At 43.0% G+C, this 25,038-nt stretch overlaps 1 protein-coding gene across 4 annotated transcripts in view; it reads left to right on the top strand.

Annotated features, from left to right (window-relative positions):
* Positions 1-25,038, top strand: part of SUFU (SUFU negative regulator of hedgehog signaling) — a 139,776-nt gene that overhangs the window by 29,461 nt on the left and 85,277 nt on the right. For all 4 annotated transcript variants that reach the window (XR_005211839.1, XM_037804348.1, XM_037804349.1 and 1 more), the window contains exon 3: positions 12,193-12,329. Coding sequence is in view for 3 of the 4 variants with exons in the window: in XM_037804348.1 (XP_037660276.1) it covers positions 12,193-12,329 (137 nt within the window). In the remaining variant the exon portion in view is untranslated. The remainder of the gene's footprint in view (positions 1-12,192; positions 12,330-25,038) is intronic.

Below are 25,038 nucleotides of genomic sequence, written 5' to 3'. Positions count from 1 at the left end.
TGTCCAACAAGGGAGCACTGTTCAAGTAAAGGACCATATGTGATTTTGCTGTTTGTATGAGAGACGATTTGTTCTACTTTCATAATGGGGAAAAACTATTCCAATATGAAAATTTTATCCATATTTGTGAACCAAGAAAGTAGTCATTTCTTCAATGTGTAAACTGATAGATCAATAAACTTTTAAAATATGTGTTTGAGAATCTTGACCAAGGTATCAGGTACCCCACTAGTCAGCATGGAAACCCTAAACTGTGGGACTGGTTCAGACTCTTACTCCCCTGACTGCCCCCAGCCTGTGGTATCCCAGCTGGCTGTACCGAGCAGGTCATCCTTCTCATTGGGCTGATGCGCATTCTCTTGTTCAGCAAGTCTTTACTGAACATTCCTGTGCCAATCATTGTCCCTGGGCACTGGGGGTGCAAAGAAGGGAGACAAAAAGGCAGGGAGGGTCCTGTGGTTGCGATTTGCACAGGGGTAAGGAAGCAGTGGTAGGTGCCTTGTATCAGTCAGGGTCCCACCAAGAAACAGATTGGCACCTTCAAGACAGGATAGTTGGAGGAGGGTTTCTTTCTGAAGGTGCAACACCACGGGGTATTGTGTAGTAACTGGGGCAGGTGGTGGCCTGGCTGCTACGCTTCTAGGGCTGAAGGGGTCAGAGGAGGGAGTGGGATTTGAGAACCTGGAAGGAGAGTTGTGTTAGAGTGTCCCTTTTCAGAATGAGCTTCAGCAGTGACTTACGGAGAGGGGCACGGCCAGCCCCAGGGAGTCTCTCAAGGGAGGGAGCCCTGGCCTGCCTCTCCTCCTTCCTTCTGAAATTTTGTCAGGGCTCTCACTGGCTGAATCCCAGCTGGAAGCCAGAGGGCTTGAGACCCCCATTGATGTAGTCCACATAGGTCAGCCTTACAGGGTGGAGAGCAGGGTGGGTGTATTGTTCTTCTATTGCTGAATAACAAAAATTACCACAAATTTAGCAACTTAAAACAACACACATTTATTATCTCATATTTCCTGTGGGATAAGAGTCTGTGGGCATAGCTTGGCTGAGTCCTCTCCTTAGGGACCCACAAGGCTAAAGTCAAGGTGTCGACTGGTCTGTGTACTCATCAGTCCTGATTGGGAAAGGATCCTCTTCCAAGCTCCCCCAAGTTGTTGGCAGAAATCCTTTGCTGTGGCTATAGGATTCGTGGCTGCTTCTTCAAAGCCAACAATGGAGAGAGAAACTGCTAGCAAGACATGGTCTTATATAACACTGCCTAATCATGGGAGCAATATCCCATCTCCTAGCCACATTCTGTTGGTTAGAAACAAGTCATAGTGCTGCCCACATTGAAGGGAAGGGGATTCTACAAAGACTTGAACACCAGGAGGCAGTATCCTGGGGTCCACCTTAGGTCTGTCCGCCACAGTGAGGAATGGATTCAGAGGGGCAAACAGAAGATATTCATCACAGGAACCCTCTCAGAGAAGGTGACACCTGAGCCTCCTTGAAGATTAGCAGAAGATGAAGATTTTCTAGAAAAAGGGAACAACCTGTACAGAGGCTTGTAGGCCATGAACTCATTAGTATGTTCAGAGACCTGCAAGTCCATTCATCATGCCTACATCTTAGAGTGTGAGGCAGAAGAGGTGAACAGAGCTCAGTCCGTGGTGGCTTGTGAGATGTGGTGAGAAGTCTGGACTTTATCTTGAAAGTTTGGGGTGAGGATAGGCTTTGGAGGATTTTTAAGCAGGGAAGGGGTCATATTTCCAATTTGGGAACATCAATGTGAAGAGCTAAACAGGGCAGGAGGCAGGAGATAAGTGAGAAGAGTGTTGTTGGCCACCCAAGTGAAGGATGCTTAATATCAGACCATGCTGTGGCTGTTAAGATGGAGAGAAGAAGATGGGTTTGAGAGCTTCTGAAGAGAGAGAAGGAAGAGTTGACAGAACTTGGTGACTGCCTGACTGGACAAGGGGAGACGAAGGAGCAGAGGTTGATTCCTGGGATTCTGGCTTAGTGGCTCTCTTTGTTTTCTTTTGCTGCCTTAACAAGTTACTGCAAACTTAGTGGCAGAAAGCAACACGCATCTGTTATCTTACTTCAACTGGAGGTCGAAGTCTAACACAGGTCTCACTGAAATAAAATCGAGTATCAGTGAGGCTGTGTTCCTGTATGAAGGTTCTGGGGAGAGCCTTTTCTGGCTTCTGGAGGCTGTCTGCATCGCTTGGTTCATGGCCCTCTTCCTCCATGGTTAAGCTGGTAACGCAGACCAAGTCCCCGTGCTACATCTCTCTGACCGACTCCACCTTTAAGGACTTGTTTCATTAGATTGAGCCCACCCAGATAATCCAGGATAATCTTCCCATTTCAAGATCCTTAATCACATCTACAAATCCCTTTAGCCATGTCAGGTCATATAGCGACAGGTTCTAGTTTAGAATGTGGACATCTTTGGGGAGGACCCTATTCAGGCTACCATGGTGGCATTCTTCTTCAAGATAGGGAAAAATGGAGAAGGTTCAGGTTTGGAAAGGCATTGATTTCAGATTTGCATATACTGAGTTTGGTGTGTCTGGGTCTGATCCTTTGCTTAGGGATAGGTTTGGGAATACTCAACAGAGGCATGGTGGTTGAAGTCACTTCATGAGATCAGTTGGGGAACTGCAGGGTCAGGAGATGGCAGCAACCAAGCCCTTGAGAAAGCAGGGCTCTGGCCCTTCTCTCTTTCCTCAGCTAGGAAGTCCTCTAGGCAACAGGAGGCAATCATGGAAGGGGAAGTGCTTGCATTCTGTTTCCTCTAGTGAAGTGGTTTCCTGTGGTGTCCTCCTGTTGCCAGGCAGCTCTTTATTTTCTGATAGGTGTAAGGGTAGAGCAGTGGCTGGTCCCAGGGCTTCATGGGGTTGGGCAGCACTGAGGGCCTTGGGGCAAATAGTAAAAGCAGCCCAGGCATATACTGGAGTTTGGGTGAGTGGTCCTTGAACTTGCTTTGCATTGCCCTGGGGGTCAAAGAGGTTGTGGAGAAGGGGTGGGCAGCCTCCTGTGCAGAGACCCAGAGCAATGGAAGTCTGCAGTTTAGGTCTTTCTGTAATCTCTGGGTCCAGTGGGGACTAAAGCTGGGCTTGGCCCTACACGCATGTCAGACATGCATGGGGGGTGTATGTGTGTGCTTGGAGGGAGGCCACTGAAGGAAAAGATCTGTGGGTCTGTGCCCCTCCATTTTTCAGGGAGAGAACGTCCAATGCAGTAACGCAGGAAGTAGGCCTAATTCCCAAGGAGAAGCGCTGGTTGGGAAGGAAGAACAACCTCAGGAGAAAGGACAGCTCTGCCCAGCTCTCCTGTCTACATCCTACCAAAGACAAGGGCAGGGGGAAAGGAGGGGGAATGAAGGTACAACAAAAGCTTTTGTAGGGACTGTAGTGACCTCACCCTTGATTTTGGAATTGGACAGGGCTGGCCCCCTGTGCCTTGTGTTCCTTGAGGCAAGTGGTCCCTCTTCCCTTTCTCCCAACACCAGCATTGAGCTCAACACTGAGCCACAATCCTTAGATCTAGCTTCAGAGGTACCACCTTCATAGGGTCAGCAGCAACTTTAGCTGGCCCAAAGTTTCTTGCTTCAGAACCAATGGAAGTGTCCAGAACACCTCCAGAGAAGGAGGCACTGACTATGGGCCTCTCCAGTTATATCTCTTAGGGCAGCAGTATAAACACTCAGTCAGCAGATTCTGTGAGATGCCTCACAGGCTAGACCTGCAGATAGTAGTTAACAAGACACAATCCTGCCCTCATGGAGTTTATGGTCTAGGCTGGAGATTATAAGTGGGAGAAAATTTGGAAAATACAAAGAAGTTTGAGAAATAAAAATTGTACTGTGATAATCACGAAACAATTTTATTGCATTTTCTTTCTGTCTTTTTCCTATATATTTTTACAAATGTTTGGATTCAAACTGTATGTTAAATTTTGTTTCATGCTTTTTCATGAAAGTTTTAAAAAGTTATCTATATTTTTACTCTATAGTTAATAATAGGTAAACAGAATGCAATAGAGGTTATAGAGTGAGGTTCTGAAATAAACTCTGAAGTAAACTTCTTATTCCTCCTCACCAGTTAGAGACGGAGAGCCTTTAGCCTCTCAAAACAGATTAGTCTTCCTGCTTTCAGAACTCTCATTTTTAATGACTGTGTATTGTTCCATTCTACAGTATACAAGCACTTCTATAATAATCCCTACTTGTAGAACATTTAGAATACTTTTAAATTTTACTCTTATAAATACCACTGAATATATTTATACAAAAGGTTTTTTCCAAATTTAGGATTATTTCCTTAGAGTAAATTCCCAGCACTGGGAACTACTACTCTAATGGCTGACCCTTAGATAGCACCTACTATGATCCCAGTACTGTTCTAAATATTTTGTACAGATTAACTCATTTATGTAGCTACCATGTGGTAGCTACTCATATCGCCATTTTGACAGGTCAAGAGATGAAGCACAGAGAGGCTGATATTTGTCTAAGGGTCACAAAGCCAGGAAGTGGCAGAGCCAGGATTTGAGTATAGGCAGTTTGACTCTGGAGACCGCGCTCCTGCCACTACCCTGCAGCACTGGCATTTTGGTGGCTCTTGATGCTTATTTGGCGCTTTTTAAATGTGGCAACATTTTGTTTTGTGTGGGTCAGTGACACTTGAGGGTTGGGTAACCAACTGTCCCAATTTGTCTGGGACCGAAGGCTTTTTGGGACATGAGACTTTCACTTCTAAAGCCAGGGAAGTCCTGGGCAAACAAGGACAATTTGGCAGCCTACTTCAGGAACTCCTTAGTAACTAAGTCAAGAGTTGAAACCTCCCTAGGTCATGGGAGGCTGGCGATGACCAGGAGAACGATGATGAGGGGCCAGGTCCACTTCTTATTTCCCAGCCACACCAGATTTATTTTTGGGCAGATTGACCAGAGGCTCTACTTGTTGTTCCTCTGGAATTTAAACTTCCCAGACAGAGATGTCGCTCCGGTTACATGTTGACTAATTGTGTTTTGGTAGTTGGGAGTTTGGTGCTTTGGGGGAGGGGAGTAAGAGAGTCCTGGACATCTCCTCTGGCTATCACCACCCTCTCCCCTGTAGCAAATTCCTTCAGCAGGATCCCAGACTGGTATCATTATAGTGTCATAAGTCTGTGCCTTTTAGCTCACATGTGTGGCAATACCCCAAGTTGTGGGCTTACAGGGGCAAACACGTCTTGAAAAGATAGGTGGGTGGCCACATTTGTGCTGGATGATGGGTAAGGATTGCTGCCAGCTGCACTGTAGGGTTGCCAGGGTACTTCCACTGGGTATCAGAGGAAGTGCAGGCCAGCAAGGACCAGTTCCTCTAGGGTCAGACTGGGCCTTGAGATAAAAGGGCTGCTTCCTGAGTCTTTTAGGTCATTCATTAAGTCTTTATTGAGTGCTTGTTATATACTAGGTTCTGTGATTTGCACAGGGTATATATTAGTAAATCAAAAACAAGTGCCTGGCCCAGGAGGAACTTATAGTTTGTGGGAAAGACAGACAGCAAACAAGTAATTAATCAATAAAGAGTAAACGACAGGTTGTGATATGTGTTATGGAGGAGGCTAATATGATGCAATGATTGTGGTCCCACTGGGACCCCCTATCTTAGGTAAGCAGGGGAAGTCTCTTTGAGATGACATTCATGCTGAGACCAGATGGATGAGAATCATTCTTGTAAAGTGTGAGGGGAATCACGTTTCTAACAGAGGGAACAGAGTGTTTGAAAGTAAAAGAATGATAGAAGGTTAGTAGTAGGCCAGTTGAGAGTGACACAGGAAGAACTTTGAAAAGTTGGTACAGACTAGAGTATGGAAGGGGAAGGGTTGTGTGTGTTGTAGAATGTGACAGTAATGGCCCCAGTGAATCAAGGGCCCCTGTACCTGCACCCTTGTGTGATTTCCTCCCCTATTGACCTGAGGCTTGGGCTAATGAGACTTGAACAAATGTGACACAAGCAGAGGCTTGATAAGTGCTTGCACATTGGGCTTGCTCTCGCAGGATTGCTGCTGCTGTCTACCCTGTTGCACCACCACTGAAGAAGCCCAGACTAGCATGGTATAGGCTGAAACCACGCTGAGCAAAAACAAGCCATCCTAGCTGAGCTGCCTAGACCAAAGGTTAACGAACTTTTTCTGTAAAGGGCCAGATAGTAAATACAGATAGGCATTGCAGGCCACATATAGTTTCTGTCTCAGAATCTTCTTCTTTTTCACAATTCTTTAAAAATGTAGAACCCATGGTAAGCTCAGAGGCCAAACAAAACAGGCCACGGAGGGTGGACCAACCACCCCTAGCCAATCTGCCAGCCAACTGTAGCCATACAAATGATCCTAGATGAGACCAGAAGAACCATCTAGCTGAGCCTTGCCCAAATTGCTGACCCACAGAACCATGAACAAATAAAACAGTTTTGTTTTAAGCCCACTTTGTTTTGGAGTGGTTTGTTACACAGTAATAGATAAATGTTATAGCCTTGTAAGGCCATGGAAAGAAATTTTGATTTTTTGTGAAATAAGAATCCAATTAAGAGTTTTATGCAGGGGAATGTCATCACCCTTTTTTTTTAATTATAATTTTGAATTGAAAGAAAAGTTGCAAGATGTGTACATGTATTTTTCTTGGCCTATTTATCCTTCACCTGATTCCCTAAATATTAAATTTTACCAAATTTCCTTTATCTTTCCTCTCTACTCTTTCTTTTGTTTATACATATGTATACACAAATACACTTATATACATTTATACCTATATTGTGGGTGTTTTTTTTTATTTTTTAGCTATTTAGAATTAAATTACAGACATTATGCCCTTTTACCTATAAACAATTTATTGTGTATTTCCTAAAAAAGAAGGGCATTCTTCTACATAACCACAATACCATTATAAAATCACGAAGTTCACACATATAATATTATTATCTAATCTACTGACCTTATTCAAATTTTGCTGATTGAACTAAATGATTCCCTTTGTATTGGTCCAGGATCCAGTGTGGGATTATGCATTACATTTAATTGTCATACCTCTTTAGATGCCTTCAAATGGTTCCTCAACCTTTCTGTATCCTTCATGACCTTTTGATGAGTGCAAGCCAATTATTTTACAGAATGTCCTCTAAGTTGGATTTGTCTGATGTTTCCTCATGATTAGAAACAGGTTATGCCTTTTTAGTAAAAATATCAGGGGGCACTTGATGTCGATGTGGCTCATTACTGCTGATTTTAACTTTGATCACTTGGGTAAGGTGGTGCCCACCAGGTCTCACCACTGTAAGGTTAGGACTTGTCCATTTGTTATTAATAAGTATCTTGTGGAAAGACATTTTGAAGCTGTTAACTATTTTGCTTCTCATCAGATTTTTTACCCACTAGTTTTAGCATCCATTGAAGGTTCTTACATGATTGCCAAATGGTGATTTCTAATTCCATGATTCCTTCTACATTTAATAGTTGAAATTCTGCTGTAAGGAAGAGCTTTTTCTTTTCCATGTTTATTTATTTACTTATTTATTTATGTCAGAAATGGACTCATAGATTATTATTTTAGTTAGTGGCTTCTTTCACTTAGCCTAGGTGATATAATGCTTACACTGTTTCTAAGCACTTAATTCTCATAACAGCTCTACAAAATAGTTACTATTATCATCCCTATTTTATAGATGAGGAAATGAGGCACAGAGAGGTTAAATATTTTGCCTGAGGTCACACAGCAATAAGAAAATAGCTTTGGAGTCAGAGAAACCTTCAGTCTGAACTCCATCACTTGTTTGCTGTATGATTTATGGAATATTACATGAACTCTTTTCACTGTCTTTTCCTCATATGTTAGTAAATGATGTTAACAATGGCTAAGTTATAGGGTTATTGGAGAATTAAATGATATGGCACAGGAAAAGTACTTAGTCCAAGGCCTCAGATTTAGTAAGAGTTCAGTTACTTGTAGCAGTTATTAATAGGTAGAGCCCAGTAAAGCAGAGACCTGGCTCACTTGGCCTGCCTCCTCTAACGTTTGGGTCTACCTGGATGCCAGCTTTTTTTTTTTTTTTTTTTTTCACCTAGCATACTGTTTTCAAGGTTCATCCATGTTTAGCATGTATCATATGTTATTCCTTTTTATTGCCAAATAATACTCTGCTGTATGGATGGACCACATTTTGTTTATCCATTCATTAGTTGATGAACATTTGAGTTGTTTCCACTTTGTGGCCATTATGAATAATGCTACTATGAACATCCATGTACAAATTTTTATGGGACATAGATTTTCAGTTTTCTTGGATATATACCTAGGAGTGGAATTGCTGGGTCATATAGTTCTATATTTAACATTTTGAAGAACCACCAAACTGTTTTCCAGAGCAGCTCCACCAATTTACATTCCCACCAGCATTGTATTAGCATCCTTGACAATAGTTGTCAATGTCTGTCTGGTTTTTTTTTTAAGCCATCCTAGTGTGGATGAATTGGCATCTGTTCCAGTTTGCTAATGCTGCCATTATGCAAAACACAAGAAATGGGATTGGCTTTTATAAAGGGGGTTTATTTGGTTACAGATTTACAGTCCTAACACCATAAATGTGTCCAAATTAAGGCATCAACAAGAGGATACCTTCACTGAAGAATGGCTGATGGCATCCAGAACAGTTCTGTCAGCTGGGAAGGCACATGGCTGGTGTCTGCTGGTCCCAGGTTGTGTTTCAGCTCCTCTCTTAGCTTGCATGCTTCCTTAGCTTAGCATCTCCAAACATCCTTCCATCTGCAACTCCAGGCATCTCTGAGCATCTCTGTCAGCTCCCAAGCATCTCTCCAAAAGTCTCCCTCTGTTGCTCTTGGGGTGTTTTGTCCTGTCTTAGCTTCTCTGGAGCAAACGCTGGGCTAGCATCTCAGAGTATCAGCAAGCATCTCTAAACATCAACGTCAGCAGTGTCTGGGCCTGGAGCTCTCTTAAGTAGTCCAGTGAACTAACTTAAGTCAAATCTCCATGGAAACATTCAATCAAGTAGTATCACCTGCAGTTGGGTGAGTCACATCTCCATGGAAACAACCTAATCCAAATACCCCACAAGATTGGATTAAAACATGGCTTTTTTTGGGGGGGGGACATAATATATCCATACTGGCACAGTATCTAATCATGATTTTGAAATGTATTTCTCTAATGGCTAATGGAGTTGAGCATAAGATACCAACTTTCAGTTCAGCTCTTTCCATGCCTCCAGCTTTGTGCTCCCTCCAGAAAGTCTCTGCTAGGTTTGTTTATCTCCTGCCTGGAGTTAGTGGTCCTTTTGGCTTCTTGGAGACTGATGTCTTCTTGATCAGATGCTTTGGGGGAGACCTTTGGGCAGCTCCCAATGGTTGGGCAGCTGTGTGTCTAGGATTCAAGACGTGTGTTCTTCCTGTTAGCAGGTTTGATGTTGCTGGTGAGGCTGGCACAGCCATCATATAGGCTCACCAACCCGCCCAGACAAAGCTAGATTCTCCCCTGGACACCTCAGTGAGCGCAGTCAGGGATCTTGAACTGGAAACAATCTTGAGAGGCCATCTCATCCATCCCACTGCAACAAGATTGAGCCACAGTAGAACCCACCCCCATCCTGCCAGATTGTAGAGAATCTCATTTATCTCTTTAAAAGTCTCCATAGGAAGACATTCCACTGCCTCCTTTACCACCACCCAGTATTTTAGCAGCCTTCTCTGTTAGAAAAGTCTTTGCTTTGACCCAGATCCCACCTTCTCTAGCACATGCCAATTTCCTCTCATGCTTTCCTTCCTCTGAAAACTTGAGAAACAGCTGTTCCGTAGGAAGGGCTCCATCCTTTGGTCAGACAAAACCACTTTAGCGAGAGAAGACCTCACATGAGGAAGTCCAGACCCCTGCAGGAGACTTTAAAGACTGAATGACCTTGTCAGTTGGCTAGTGACTGGACAGCCTGCTTTGAAAAAGAGACCTTCTGACAGGCTCCAGATTGTGTGTTTACAACTGAGGCTGGGCCATTCCAGACTCATGTTTCAGACTTTGGAGGTTGCATCCAGCCAGCCTGGTGGGTGGTAATCAAACACAGGTGGAGACCATCTGGTGGGGCCTGTCCCTGCCTCTCAGCCAAGGCAAAACTGGCCTGCCACACAGAGCTGCCCCAGAAAACACCCCATGTGGAGGCAGATGATGTACACTTAACATGTGCATGCATGCACACCCATTGTGTGTGTACACTAGCCCTCCTTAGAGAGTTGGTGCTGCTCAAATGCATGTGATTTCTCTCTGTATCCAAGGGTTCTCCCCATTGTGCAGTCCAAGAGGAACATGTTTCCTTTCGGCTGTTTCTCAAGATTTTGTGGTTAGAAATCATGTATTTTTCTTGGCCCAAGATGAAAGCCCTGGAGTAATGGTCTAATACATTTTACAAAGCTGCCTCTAATTGGTGGCCGCTTGAAATCTTCCCTTTGCCCTAGTGACCCATCTGCTGTTGCATTACCCCCCACACACGGGTTTTCACACCCCTCCCAGGCTGCTGCCCCTGAAGGTAGCTCTTCCAGCCTCAATTTGCGTAGTTATTCCCTTAGTCTCCCTGCACTGAACAGGGCCATTCAGCAAGGAAACAGAATAGCTGACATTGCCTCCTGCCAAGCATCTTCTAGCTTGATCTCCAAAATTGCGGGTTTGTACCCTCAAAATGGATTCCACTTCATGTTGCTGGATACTTGGAGAAAATGCAAACCATGGAACTCCTTTAAATGTAACTGGGTATGACCATGATGATTTCTAAAGAATGACTTTTCAGTCCTTTAGGGAACTTGGCTTATCAGAGATATTCGCCACCCTGCAGCAAGTGCAGGAGGGCTGGGCTCACCCATTTAACTAAGATGGGCTTGCTGAGGCAGGCAAAACCAGAGCTAGGACACTAGCCTCAGAGCTTCTGAGACTTTGGAATCCGTTTCCATCCAGTCTTCCGGCCTGGCCTCTTGAGGTTGATGATGATGAAGGAAAGATGCCACGTGGAATCCAAGGTTGAGTATTGCGTCATCATGCTTTCAAATACCTGGGATTGCCTGTTCCAGTAGCTTGGCTAGCAAGAGGATGTTGGCTGTCATCTTAGTACATGGTTTGTATTTGTATGCTGAGGAGTTTACATGTGTACACTCATTATGGATCGTGTTTGTACAAGATATAATTACTGAAAATTATATTATAAACATGTTTTAACCCTTCCTGTGCTGGCAAGCCTTGTGTCCTCTCAGGAACTTCTCCCTGGAAGGTTGCCTCACCTGAGGAGGCATGGTACCCCACCAGCCAGGCCCTGCTCTTTAATCTACAGCATTTTATGCTCTCTGGAAGAAGTCCATTTTAGGGACATCCCTGGAGATTCAGGACTCCTGGGTGTTTCCTGGCAGACAGGGAGGCAGGCATCCCTACTTTGCCTCATTGTCACTGCGATGAGTTGTGGCCAAACAGGCAGTAATCCTTGTCATTGTGGGCCACCTGGGGGTGGAAAGGGAGGGCAAAATGTGCTTCCCCAGAGTCTCAGTGATTGAAGAATATATGTGGGGGTATCAGGTTTCAGGAAGAGCACATGAGCGCATGTGGGGTGCAGGGTTTCAGGGAGAATATGGACCCACCCAGTACCTTTGGAATCTGTCTTAGGACACATCCACAAATGCTGAGGTTGGAGGCCAGCAGCCAGCCAGCCAGCCAGTCCAGCCAGCCCAGCCCAAGGCTTTTCACTCCTGTGGCCCAGAGTCCAGGGCTGACTGCTGGTGGGGTGAGGGTGGGGTGGAGAAAAGGTCTCATCCTGTTATAGCATTCAGCTTTGTTGGTGGGTCACAGGGCATGTATGTGAAATGATATGAGTGTTAGCAGACCTGAAGGAATAGTAAGCATTAATAAGGCAAATTTCTAGTAATGGATCCTCAATCATACAGAAAGGAATGTTCCAGAGCCACAAAGTCTGGAATTCATAATTCACAGTGCTAGGCAGGGGGATTTGATTGGCCAGGCCAATGTTGTACACATGACCTGTAGCAGTCAGGAGGGTGAGGCAAGAGTTCTGGTTCCTTTTGGGCTTTCAGGGTCCTTCCTCCCCTCATCCCCAGGTTCATATCTAAGACCAGGAGTTTTTTCCTAAGGTAGTTGAACTAAAAAACATTTGCTTTTTATTACTTTCAGGTTTACAGGAACAGATGGACCCAGTGGTTTTGGCTTTGAGTTGACATTTCGTCTGAAGAGAGAAACAGGAGAGTCTGCCCCACCAACATGGCCAGCAGAGCTAATGCAGGGCTTGGCCAGATATGTGTTCCAGTCAGGTAAGAGCCCCAGGAGCCTACTATCCTGTGGTTCTTTTGCCACAAGCCTGGTTGGTTTTGGGAACTCGCAGGTATATTTTGATGTCTTTGGAGTGAACTTTTTGGGGAGTACTATACCCCAGCATACCATGAGAGTGGCTTGTCTTGCCTGGTATTTCCTGGCTGGAAAGCTGCATAGGCCATGGAGGAGAAGGATATGTCATTGTGACCTCTAGCAGCAGGTTGTTGTCCCTGCCACTGTTCTGATGCCCTGTGCCTTTGTTGCAGTCTCCCAGCCATACTTCTGATTCCCATGAACTAAAGGCCAACTCAGGATGGAGCTGACTAGCTCTTTCTGTGTCTGCTCTATTTCCCATAATTAGCATGGTCCTTGTTCCCTGCTATCAGTGGCAGGACCATCTCTGGGGCCATAAGCACAGATCACATGTTAATCTTGGCCAAGGCTTGGGTTAAGAGTAGAAGATGGGCAGCGAGGGAAAGGAAGGAATCTCCAGGAGCTTGCTCTCACAAAGTGTGAAGGATAGGAAAGGAAGCTGGAATCAGGCAGGGCCTTGACAGTCAGAAATACTGTTTGGGTCAGTGCTTTGCTCTTGGTGCCCCCCTGGAGACTGCCAACATGGAATCTGAAGTGGGGGATTTATGCTGGGAGCCTTGGTCTCACTGTCTTGGCTCATTCTGTCTGTAGTTGTACAGTGAGGTAGAATGTTGGGGTGAATTTAGTATGTTTTGAATTTAGAGAGTTTCATATCATCTGGATATTTCTGGGTGGCTAATTAATTGCTCAGAAACATCTCCCTTAGGACCTCAGTTTTTTTTTCCTTTTGTTTGATAAGTAGCCTTAAATTGAAGGCTGAGACACTTTTTTTCCAACTCTTTTACTCTTCAACTGCCACAGATAAGGGCAGAGCAGCATCTAGGCCAGGTTCTCTCCAAATGTGGGCCTCAGTCCACCTGCATCAGAAGCACCTGGAGAGCTTGTTACAAACCTACATTCTGGGCCCTGCTGTAGATCTACTGACTCAGAATCTTTGGGAATGGTGTTCCCAGATCTTCTGGTAGAGAGTAAATTTGGGCACCCATTGATCTGGTAGCTTCTCTAGGTACAGTGACTTATTTATTTATTTATTTTAGCCTTGAGTAGGTTATAATTCAGGGCCACAGAAGACCCCTCTAGGTGGTACCAATCTGCTCGTGTTCCAAACCCTTCGGGGGTCAATGGCTGTCAGGGTAGCTGCCACCTAATGAGACTGACCCATAACGACCACCTGCCAGCATGTGTCCTATGGGATAGTCCTTTCCTGGAGGATATAGTGGGTCCTATCTAAATAGCGGTTCACAAACCTGTCTGCTCATCAGAACCCCCTGGGGAGCTTGTCATCATACTGATTCCCAAGCCTCCCCACAGAGCTCTGGTTCAGTTGGCCAGAGGTGGGACTGGGGCATCTGTTTCTTAACCTTCCCAGGGAATTCTGATGTAGCTGGTCTGGGGATAGTGTTTGGATTCTCAAGTGTTGTTGTTAACCAGGAAGGGATAACACTCACAGAGGAGAGGAAACAGGCTGCTTGAAGCACTGCTGATGTGATTCAGTAGTGTCCTGGATTGGTTTGCAGAATCTTTTAAAATTTTGCCAGGAGTCTACTGCCTGAGCACTCTGTGCCCCCTCCCTCTCTCCTTGGGATACCTGAAGCTAAGTCTGTTATAAAACAGTCTTTGGGAAAGGAAACTCATCTTGACATGGGATTTGATCTGCTATAGAAAAGGGGACTCTAAAGACAAGGTAACCTCTTGCTTGTATAGACAGGTAACTCCTTGCCCCATTGCATAAGATGGTGCATTCATGTGTTAGTCTCCAGTTAATGTACCTGCTCAGATAAATAGAGATCAGATAAATGTAAAACAGGTATAATGAACTACTGTCAGGTGAGAGTCAAGCAGATGAACTTCTGAAATTATTTCTGAAATTATAATGCAAGTCAGTTGGAAAAAAGGATTTGCTTTGCAAGGGTTCATTTCACCACACAGTAAACACCACTAGTGACCTTTTAGCAATTACTAATGTAATTATTGATTCAGGTGAGGATTATCAACAGATGCTAAAGCCATTGGATAAAAGGTTGTTGTGGAATAAGATAAACACAAGGCTGCAAAGAACCCCTTCACAGATTACTTATTTATTACAAAGATAAAAAGGATACCTTTATAATGGAGAGTTTGAGGTGGACACCACCTTAACCAAATGATAAAATGTAGCAACACTAATAATGGAATAAATTATCATTTTATACTTCCTTAAGTGTTGCAATGTTAAGTATAAAACATCAACTATGTAGCACTTTTCCAAAAATGTTTAACTTGAATTGAGTCATGACCAAACAGTTATATAAATCCAAATTGGGAAGCATTTTACAAGACAATTGCTTGGACCTTTCAAAAATATCAATGCTATGAAAGATATAATAAGGCAAGGGGCAGGGGCTTTCCTAGATTAAAGAAACCATGACAGTTTAAATGTACTGTGTGGTCCTTGATTGTATCCTGATTTGAAAAAAAAGCTATAAAGATAATTTTTAGGACAATTGGGAAAAAATGAATATGGACCGTATATTAAATATGAACATTGGAAGAGATGATGGTATTATGGTTATAAAGGATAATGGCCTTGTTCTTAGGAAATACAGGCTGAACTATTTTTGGATAAAATGATGATGCCTGCAGTTAATTTTCAAGTGTTTCAGCAAAAAAACTAAAATGTGTGTGTCTGTATGGAGAGAAAGAGAAAGAAAGCAAATATAGCAAAATATTAACTGGTGAATCTAGGTGAACGGTATGTGAGTATTCATTGTACTATTCCTTTAACTTTTCCACAGGATTGAAACATTTCAAAATAAACAAATGGGGCTCTTTCTTGACCATGTATTTTTCTGGTGTGTGCTCTGCAGTCCCTTCAGCATCTATGGCCCCTCTTACGGCATCTCTAATGTGACCGCTGCAGTCTGTGTCTGCAGATCACTGTAGGGATTTCACACCTGGGGCAGAATGACTACACTCCTAAAAGTATACATGATTTTCTGTAATATGATTATATTACTTAAATAATAGGGAAAACTAATCTACCTTAAGTTATTTTTGGAACATGGCAGAGAATAGTAAATTATTTAAATAATGAGAAAATGGTAAAGAGAAGGATATGGTGCCTGGTTTAAGATAGGAAACTGACTGTGGGCCTAAATGGTGATGAGTGTTACAGCTAATATTTAGTGAGTGTGTTCCATGTGCCAGGCACTATTCTATAATTACTCATTTTATCTGCAGAAAAACCCTCTGAGTTAGGCACTGTTGTTATACCAGCTTTACAACTGCAGAAAGCAAGACAACACTGAGAGATTAAGTAGCATGTCCAAGATCACACATCTAGTAGGTGCAAAGGCAGGATTTGAACCCAGGCATTGTAACTCTTAACACTACACTCTTAACCATGCTGCTTTGTTGCTGTGATGTCTAGTCTGCTGGGTGTCTCAGGCTGGACAATGAGATTTGAGAATTACCCACACAGATAATTAATACTGTCTTACATGGCCTCTGTGCCCCATGGTGCCTCACCTAGTGCTAGACTACTAATGTTCAAAAAATGACATTCCAGAACAGTTGGAAAATAGAGAAAGGCAAAAGCCATTTGTAATGATCAAAATTCTCTTAAATCCGTCCTTTCATTTTTTTCTTTTTATTCATGAAAAGATTTATATAAAAAGTACCCATATGACTATACAGCTTGAGTTTTCACAAACTGAACACACCCATGTAACCAGGACCCAAATCAAGAAACAGACTAAGTTCTCCAGAAGCCTCCCTCATACTTCCTGCTAGTCTCTACCCTTCCCCATCCTGACTTTTAACAGCAGTGTTCTTTAATTTTTGTTCCTATTCTGCTGCATAGTACATGTCCTCAGCACCATGTGCTTGAACACTGGTAATAGATATGCTAAGTAGGGCCCCCATTTCCACTCCTTTCCCCTGTACCATCCTCCATCCTGCACATAACTGCCAGAACAAGGGGGCAGCATAGTGGAGTGCTAAGAGCATGGCCCCTGGACCTAGAATGCCTGCATTTGTGCTCTGTTCTGCCATTATTGCTCTGTACATCCATTTGCTCATCTATAAACCAGGGATAATAATAGCAACTATGCATAGAGTTACTGAGAGAATGAAGTGAGTTTAGACCTGTACAGCACTTAGAACATTGCCTGATACATAGTCACTGCTATATAAGTGTTACCTGCTATTATTATTATTTCTTTGGGTGAATTGAGAAGGTGGCTACCTTGATCTTTTTTTGCATGTCAGTGAAGACCCCATTTAACAGCAAACTCTGTTAAGAAGTGCCTTGTTTGTCCCTGAATAAGATGCCTGCCTCAGTTGATATGATAATATTTGGTGCCATTCTCTTGCTCCCACACAGAAAATCAGTAATAGTGATGCAAATAAAATTACCTTGTTTTGTACATAACATTATACAACCCAAAAAACAAGTTCAGTTCAAATATGGCTCTTTGATTTATACATTTGATAGTCCCTGTAAAGTCTTAGGAAAATCCAGTCCTATTCTAAATTCAATAGTGCAACATGCAGTTTAACAGGACCTTGTAGTGAATTTTTTAATAAAGTGGAGATTTTTTTTATAGTGTGAATAACTGCCCCTTATTGTTGCTGTTTTGTAAGGTTAGGTTTAAGCCTTTCAGGTTTCCTCAGAGCAAGGTACACTCAACTGATGCCGTAGGGAAACACCGTGTGACTTGTTGGCATCACTCTACCCCCGAGGAGTTACACTCTACAAGGGTTACACTTACACATACCCAGAACATGTATTTTATATTTGATGTGCACATAGATAGACCATACCTATGTAAATGGCATCATAATTCTGTTTGATGGTCTTGCCTCACTTGTGCTGTCCAACTTACACTCAGCAACTTTACATGGAGCCCTCCACCCACCCATTTTCACATGAGAACATGCCGAACAGTATAATCAAGTAAGTGAAATTCTTGGACCTGCTTTTCTGGATTTAAATATCATCCACAGTTTTGCCATATCAGCTTAGATATAGCATCAGGGCACTGGGAAAGAGGAATGACAGGACTCTGGTGGGTGGAAAGTAGGGGTGGTGATGTCCCTGCCACCTCTTGGACCGTATGAGGCTGCCTCTAAGCCTGCTGTGAAGAATGACCCAAGACAGATGCCGCAACTTATCCCTTTCCTCCTGGCGAGTAGGTAACCCTTTGGTAGGTTTGCTCAGACATAGGAAGCTGAACTGTAGAGAAAAGAGGGTGGAAATGAGAGGTCGGGGAAAGAATATCCAGAGAAGGTGAAGGCTTCAAGATGCGGGGGTGGGGTGGGTTAGTGTTTATTTTAGTTGGGACTCTTCTAGTTGTAAAAAATGACAGAAATCCCCACTTCAACTACCGTATACTGTATTAGACTTTATTGGCTCAGGTAATTGGGATGTCCAGGGTTCCAGGAATGTCTTGATTTATATGCTCAGTGTCCTTGGGGCTATGACTCTTTGGGTGTTGGTCTTGCACTGCAGTCTGGCTCTCCCCACGCACCAGGAAAGATGAGTACCACCATTCCTAGTTTCAGGTTCTATTCAGTTTATATTCCCAGCAGGCAGAAAACTTTTTTCTTCCAGCATCCATATGTCAGTCTTGGGGGTAGGACTTAGATTAGTTCTTCATGGGTCAGGTGACCACCCCAGTTGGTGTTGGTGGGCCAGATGGAACACCAGGATTTAGTTACATCCTACTCCCTCGTCACCTCCAGCCACATGGAGTCAGGGAGATGGCCTGTGAAGAAAAGGGTAACTACCAGCTGAAAAAGAATAAGAATGGCTCTCGGTAGGCAAAGTTGGTTGCTCCCACAGGGCTATAGAGGTATCCATTCCCTTAGTAATTGTGGTGTGCATTTACAGCTGGAAAGTCAAATCATTAGAGATTTGGAATGGGCACTTTTTGTTCTATCTTGTTTCTGTTGGGATGAATTTGGCTTAAACAATAGGACGCTTATCTTACATTGCAAGACACCTTGGAGGTAGGGTGGTTTCAGGGTTGGTTGTCATCTGCTCAACAATGTTGTCAAGGACCCGAGTTCTTTCTGACTTTTCTGCTCTGCCTACCTCAGTACTTTGCCTTGTCATAAACTGGTTCCTTCATATTCCATAGATGGCTACCATAATCCTTAACATTCTAGAATTGCACTTGACAGCATCTACAAGCAGTAAAAGAGACACTCTGTCCTGTATCTCCTTTAAAGATCAATCAAAGCCTCCACAGAACTCTCCCCTTTGATTTCCCCTTGCATCTCATTGATGAGAGTTATGTCAAGGAAAGTTAGATAACCAAGATGGCTTACCGATCAGTATTCACTTCTGGGGCTGGGAATGGGCCTCGGTTCCCTGAAGGTCATGAGAAAAGGCAGAGGAATAAAATTGAGGTTCTTAGTAGGGAGGGAAATGGCTATTAGTTAGGGAAAACAGTGTCTGCTGCTCATTCCCAAGCAGCCCAGGGCCACCTGGGATCAGAGGAACCTTGCATATTGATCAAGACTTTGGCCCAGTACTAAAGTATCCTGTGGGAAAGGAATGCTCCTCTCATGAGGTCAGGGCTGCTGTCTTTGTTTCACCCACTGGGCCAGATTTAGTATCAAACCCAGCCCCCGGCATGAATCGCTTGGAAAGTTCTGCAGTAAATATGTCAGTAACTTAACCAGTGCACTCTTGCAACTTCTTTCATTCCTACTTCGCAGCCAGTTTCCAAAAGAGAAATACAGAAGTCTCTTACTTCCCCATCCCATTTTAATTTTATGATCAGTTTATTGTTTCTTCTCAGATTGTCCCCCACCCCCTAACCTCTGGGTTTCATTAGAAGTAAACCATTCCCCAACTCAGCAGGTCTTGATTTCTGAGCTTACTTTAGAATTCTGCTGGAGAGGCTGTCTGCTCTCAGCTTTGCCATTGGTAGGCCTTAACCACAAATTCCAAGGCAATTTCACTTGGGTTTTCAGAAAAAACATGCCCCCCACCCCACCCCCAACCATGTAACTGACACTGTGGAAATTCAAGTGCCTTCACTTGCTGCTATGTAATGGCAACCTCAAGACATGTGCTGAGTCGGCTGTATTTGTGATTCAGGCCTAAGTAGGGAGACTGGCCGGCTCCATGTGAGCAGGGACTTCTGAGCTGTCAGAGCTTGTGGCTGGTTGAACTCGGTGGTAATGACAACTAATGCCAACAGAGATTTATTTATTTGTTTTTTGTTTGTTTGTTTATTTACGTCTTTTCCTTCTTTAGCTAAAAAATACTTGCTCATTATAAAAACTGAAACATGATAGAAATATGCAAGAGGAAGTGAAAATCCTTCATAATTTATTCCCCACAGAGAAAACTTATGTGTTCCTATTTCCAGATTTTCTTTTCAATCCATATATCTATATAGAATTATTCTTATTGTATAAAAATGTACCATGCTTTTCATACTGTTTTTCAACTTACATTTTTAACTTAATATCTTTTAGACATCTTCCCATTCCAGCAAGCTTTTTTTTTTCCCCCAATTGTACACTTTTTCATTATCTAGATAAACTGCATTTTATTTAACCAGTCTCATGTTGTTGGGCACTTGGGTTATTTCCACTTTTTTTCCTACCACACACTTACTGTAGTGAGCATCCTTTTATATGTATGTCTTTGCCTAAGTGTTTCTGTGGGATAAAGCCCTAGAAGTGGGATTTCAAGGGAAATGAACATTTTACAAGCTAATGGCCTTTACTAAAGGATTGTGTTAAGTGTAGGGAGTTAGATGAATGAATATATTATAATAATACTGTTGTGACGATCCAGTAAATGATACAATTGTTTTCAACAAACAGTAGTGTGATTGTTACACAGAATTATTTTTATAGCAACAAAGCAACTCTGTTGAGACCTTGAGAACTGGTCACCTTTCCAGGTTATTTGGCCTGAGAGAAACCAGTTAATACATGTTAAATGGCATACATTGGGGATTAGGAAATATCAGCAAGCCCTTATACAGTGTATTGTACAGTTTGGATTTAGCACAGGAACCTATCCATCTTGCTTCCTGTCTCTGAAGTTGAAAGTGGGGGAGACAGCCTACCTCCTGAACTCAGAAAGAATTTTTCCAGTTATTAACAGCAGACCAGGTTTTATGTATGGAATTTCAATGGATTGTGGGAAGTTCTTGAGTTTTGCCACCTCCTACCTTTTCTAATGTTAAAATTACATGTGTGGCTGAGTCTTTTCCCATTGAGGCCATTTTTTACTTGCTTTTCTGTAGTTAAAAATAAATAAATAAAACCATAGCTATTCAGTACCAAGCTATCCTAGGCAGTCACATTCTCTTATTTAACCTCTGCAGTAGCCAGCCTGGTGTGGATGATATTGATATGGCCATTTTGTAGAAATGCAAATAGGCTCCCAGAGGTGATGGCCTGGCAGTGTCATGCAGTTGGTGAGTGGCAGGAGAAAGCCTCCAAGGAGGGTCTACCCAGCATTGGTTTGCATACTATTTTAAATGAAGAGAAAGGATTTGGAGAAGAGGAGCTCTTTTTTATTAGTTTCATTTATTTTATTTATTGTGTCTGCCGCATGCCAGGGACTGTCAGATGCTGGGGAAGCTGTGTTGAACGAACAGACAGGGTCCTTGCCCTTAGGCAGTAGAGACAGGCACTGAAAAAAACAGACAAATAAATATTCGATTCCATAAAATTGCTGAAAGGGAAAGGTCAGGGTGTGCCAAAAGAACAAGGTAGTGGACCCGTTTTAGACTGAGGAGTCAGAAAGAACAGACCTGAAGGCAAAGAATGAGAAGAACTTTTTTGGCAGACGGGAACATCGCATGCAGGCCCTGAGGAGGGGAAGAGCTGCTGGAATATGAGAGAAGCCTCATGTGGCCGGAGGGAGGGAAGGGAGAGGAGAAGGCTCCGAAGAGCTGGAGGCTTAGGCTGGGGTGGGAATGTGCTGCGGGCCTTGCAGACAAATCGTGGTGAAGAGTCGGGATTTGATTCTAAGGGCAGTGGAAAGCAACAAAAGCGTTTTGAAGAAGGAGGTGAAATAACTAATTTGGGGAGTGAAAACCCATCCTTTTAAAAAGATTTCAGACCTGCTTGGATTTGAGGTGTTTGAGGCTTTGTGCCTGTATTTTTTTTAAGTTTTTTTTTTTTAATTAAATTCAGTTTTATTGAGACAGATCCACATACCATACAGTCATCCATGGTGTACAATCATCTGTTCATAGTATCATCATATAGCTATGCATTCATCACCCCAGTCTATTTTTGAACATTTTCCTTACACCAGAAAGAATAAGAATAAGAATAAAAAATAAAACTAAAAAAGAACACCCAAATTATCCCCCCATCCCACACTATTTTTCATTTAGTTTTTTTCCCATTTTTCTACTCATCCATCCATATACTGGATAAAGGGACCATGATCCACAAGGTTTTCACAATCACGTTGTCACCCCTTGTAAGCTGCGTTGTTATACAATTGTCTTCAAGAGTCCAGGCTACTGGGTTGCAGTTTGATAGTTGCAGGTGTTTACTTCTAGGAATTCCAATACATTAAAACCTAAAAAGGGTTATCTATATAGTGTGTAAGAATGTCCACCAGAGTGACCTCTTGACTCCATTTGGAATCTCTCAGCCACTGAAACTTTATTGCATTTCATTACGCATCCCCCTTTTGGTCAAGAAGATACTTTCAATCCCACAATGCCAGGTCCAGATTCATCCCCGGGAGTCATATCGTGTGTTGCCAGGGAGATTTACACCCCTGGGAGTCAGGTCCCACGTAGGGGGGAGGGCAGTGAGTTCACCTGCTGAGTTGGCTTAGCTAGAGAGAGAGAGAGGGCCACATCTGAGCAACAAAGAGGTACTCAGGGGGTCTGCCTGTATTTTGAGAGTGGCTCTTCCTCAGAAGGGGCTGGGGCTGCTACAGCAGCTGGAGCACAGCCAGCACAGAGTCAGGGCTTTCTCTCAGCTCTGCCGATCTAATCCTTGTGACCTTGAGTTTAGTATAATCCTCTCTTCAGTTTGGGATGAGGCTCCTCTGCTCTTTGGGAGTGTTAGCAACCTTAGCCTACCCGTGCTCATGGCAGGCTCTATGATGAGGCCTCAGGGGTCTCTCCTCATCCCTGCTCTGCAGGTGAGTGAAGGAAGTCGGGAAGATTGAGTGAGGAGCTCAGCCCACATCCCCAGGTGAGTCTTTACTAGGCTGCAGTTCAGCTTCTCATCATTAACAGCTCACCTGGCTTTCTTCTCTCTAGATATCCCAAGTATGCCTGATCTTAAAATCTTGTCCTCAAGTAATTTTTCTGAAAGGAGATGCTCCATCATCGCCAATGAGAGCTGTCGAGTTCTCTCATTTCCCGGTTTGGATGAGCTGCCCATTGCCCCAGTTAGCTAACCAAAGCCAAATGGAAGTGCCTGGTTATAGTAATATCATTTTTCTTCTTTATACGCTTTTATTTTCCTGACGTTTTCTTTCCCTCAGGCTGATTTATCCTCTTTTCTGATTGCTATGGATCTGTAAAATATTTTTCCTTTCATCTGTCAGCAATACTGACCAGCTCTGAGGCAAAACAATCCCTGGTTTCTCTGTACTTTTCCAAGGTTTTAGATTAATAGTTGAAAGATGAATTGTGTTCCTACTTCACTGAAAAAAAAAACAAACAAACATTAATCCCTCAGAATTGAGCTTGTGCCCCATAAATTTAAGTGGTTTGCATGTAAATTACAATGTAGCCAATATCTAAATATGGAAGTTTCACCAAAAATGGGTATTTTTAGGGAAAGACTTAAACCCTAAGTGCAGGGGTCATCAAACTTTAGGCCAAATCTTGATGGCTGCCTGTTTTTGTAAATACATTTTAACTGAACGTGGCCATGCCCATTTGTTTACATGTTGTCTATGGCTTCTTTCATGCTACAACAGCAGAGCTGAGTGGTTGGGTCAAAGACTCTATGGCCCTCAAGGCCTAAATATTTAATATCTGGTCTGTTACAGAAAAACTTTGCTGACTCCTAACTTGGAGCGTATTTTCCACTTCTGAATAAGGACCCAAGTGAAGGTGGCCATCTTTACATCTCTGTGAGATTCCAGGGGCCCTGTGAAATGAATTGCCTTAGCTGGGTCCTGTGCCCCAGCCCATGATGGAGGGATCACAGTACCCAGAGGATTTGATGGGGTGTGTGTGTGTGTGTGTGACTGCATCTCCTGCTGGGCTGCTGTGTGACTTGCGGCAAATTCATTTAGCTTCTGTGGGTCTATATCTTGGAGAAGTGCATGTAATGCTTTGAGCTTCTTAGTATAAAGGGGCGATTAAGTACAGGTATTAAGCTAGAACAGTTCACCCTCAGCCTAGTTCTCTCATCTTTGGCATCCTGTGGATTCTTAATTGGTTGGCTTTTTCAGCAGAATGTGGCCCCCTAGCACCTGCATTGGAGGGATGTTCCCTGCAGGGGGCAGTGAGGGCCACTGGCCCAGCAGAGCAGAGTAGCTGGAGAGTTGGGATGAGAGACCCAACATCTATGAAAAAGATAAAGCCCTTTGGTATCCTGAAATCACTCATGATAGAATGTTCAGAGAAGAGGACTAGAGAATATTATAGAGATAAGAATAAGAGTCCAAAAGGCACCTTGCCTGGGTTCAAATTCCAGTTCAGCCATGTGGAGCCTTTGGGACCTGAGGTCAAAACTGAACATCTCCAAGACTTGGTTACTGAATCTAAAATGTGGGCAATAGCAATGTCCTCTTTCTAATATATATAAAGCTCCTAGTGCAGTGCCTGGCACAATAAATGGAAACAATATTATTTATATTGTCATTTTAAAAGTATATTGCATAGACCCCTACCTCATACCACATACAAAAATTAACTCAGAATGGATCATTGACCTAAATATAAGTGCTAAAACCATAAAACTCTTACAAGAAAACATAGGGGAAATCTTAGGACCTTGTATTTGGCAATGGATTCTTAGATATGACACCTAAAGCACAAGCAACAAAAGAAAAAATAGATATGTTAGACTTCATAAAAATTCAAAACTTATACTCATCAAAGGATATTATCAAGCAAGTGAAAAGGCATCCTGCAGAATGGGAGAAAATATTTGGGAATCATATATCTGATAAAGATTTAAATACGGAATACATAAAAACTCCAACTCAACAACAAAAAGGCAAACACCCAATAAAAAAAAATGACTTGAATAGTAATTTCTCCAAAGAAGATGGGCAATAAGCACATAAAAAGATACTCAATATCATTAGTCATTGGGGAAATGCAAATCAAAATCAATGAGATACTGCTTCATATCCACTAGGATAACTTTTACTGAAAAAATGGTTAATAACAAGTGTTGGCCAGGATATGGAGAAACTGGAATAATTCTTGTACGTTGTTGGTGGGAATGTAAAATGGTGTAGCTGCTGTGGAAAACAGTTTGGTGGTTCCTCAAAAAATTAAACATAGAATTACCATGTAAGACAGCAATCCCACTCTTAGGTATATACCCCAAAGAACTGAAAGCAAGGACTCAAACAGATACTTGTACACCAATGGTCATAGCAGCGTTATTCATGATAGCAAAAAGGTGGAAGCAACCCAAGTGTCCATCCACAGAGGAGAG

This window comes from Choloepus didactylus, chromosome 15 (assembly GCF_015220235.1).
Source record: "Choloepus didactylus isolate mChoDid1 chromosome 15, mChoDid1.pri, whole genome shotgun sequence".
In the NCBI taxonomy this organism is placed as follows: domain Eukaryota; kingdom Metazoa; phylum Chordata; class Mammalia; order Pilosa; family Megalonychidae; genus Choloepus; species Choloepus didactylus.
Note: the sequence above shows the minus strand (reverse complement) of the source record. Positions and strands in the feature narration are given on the sequence as shown.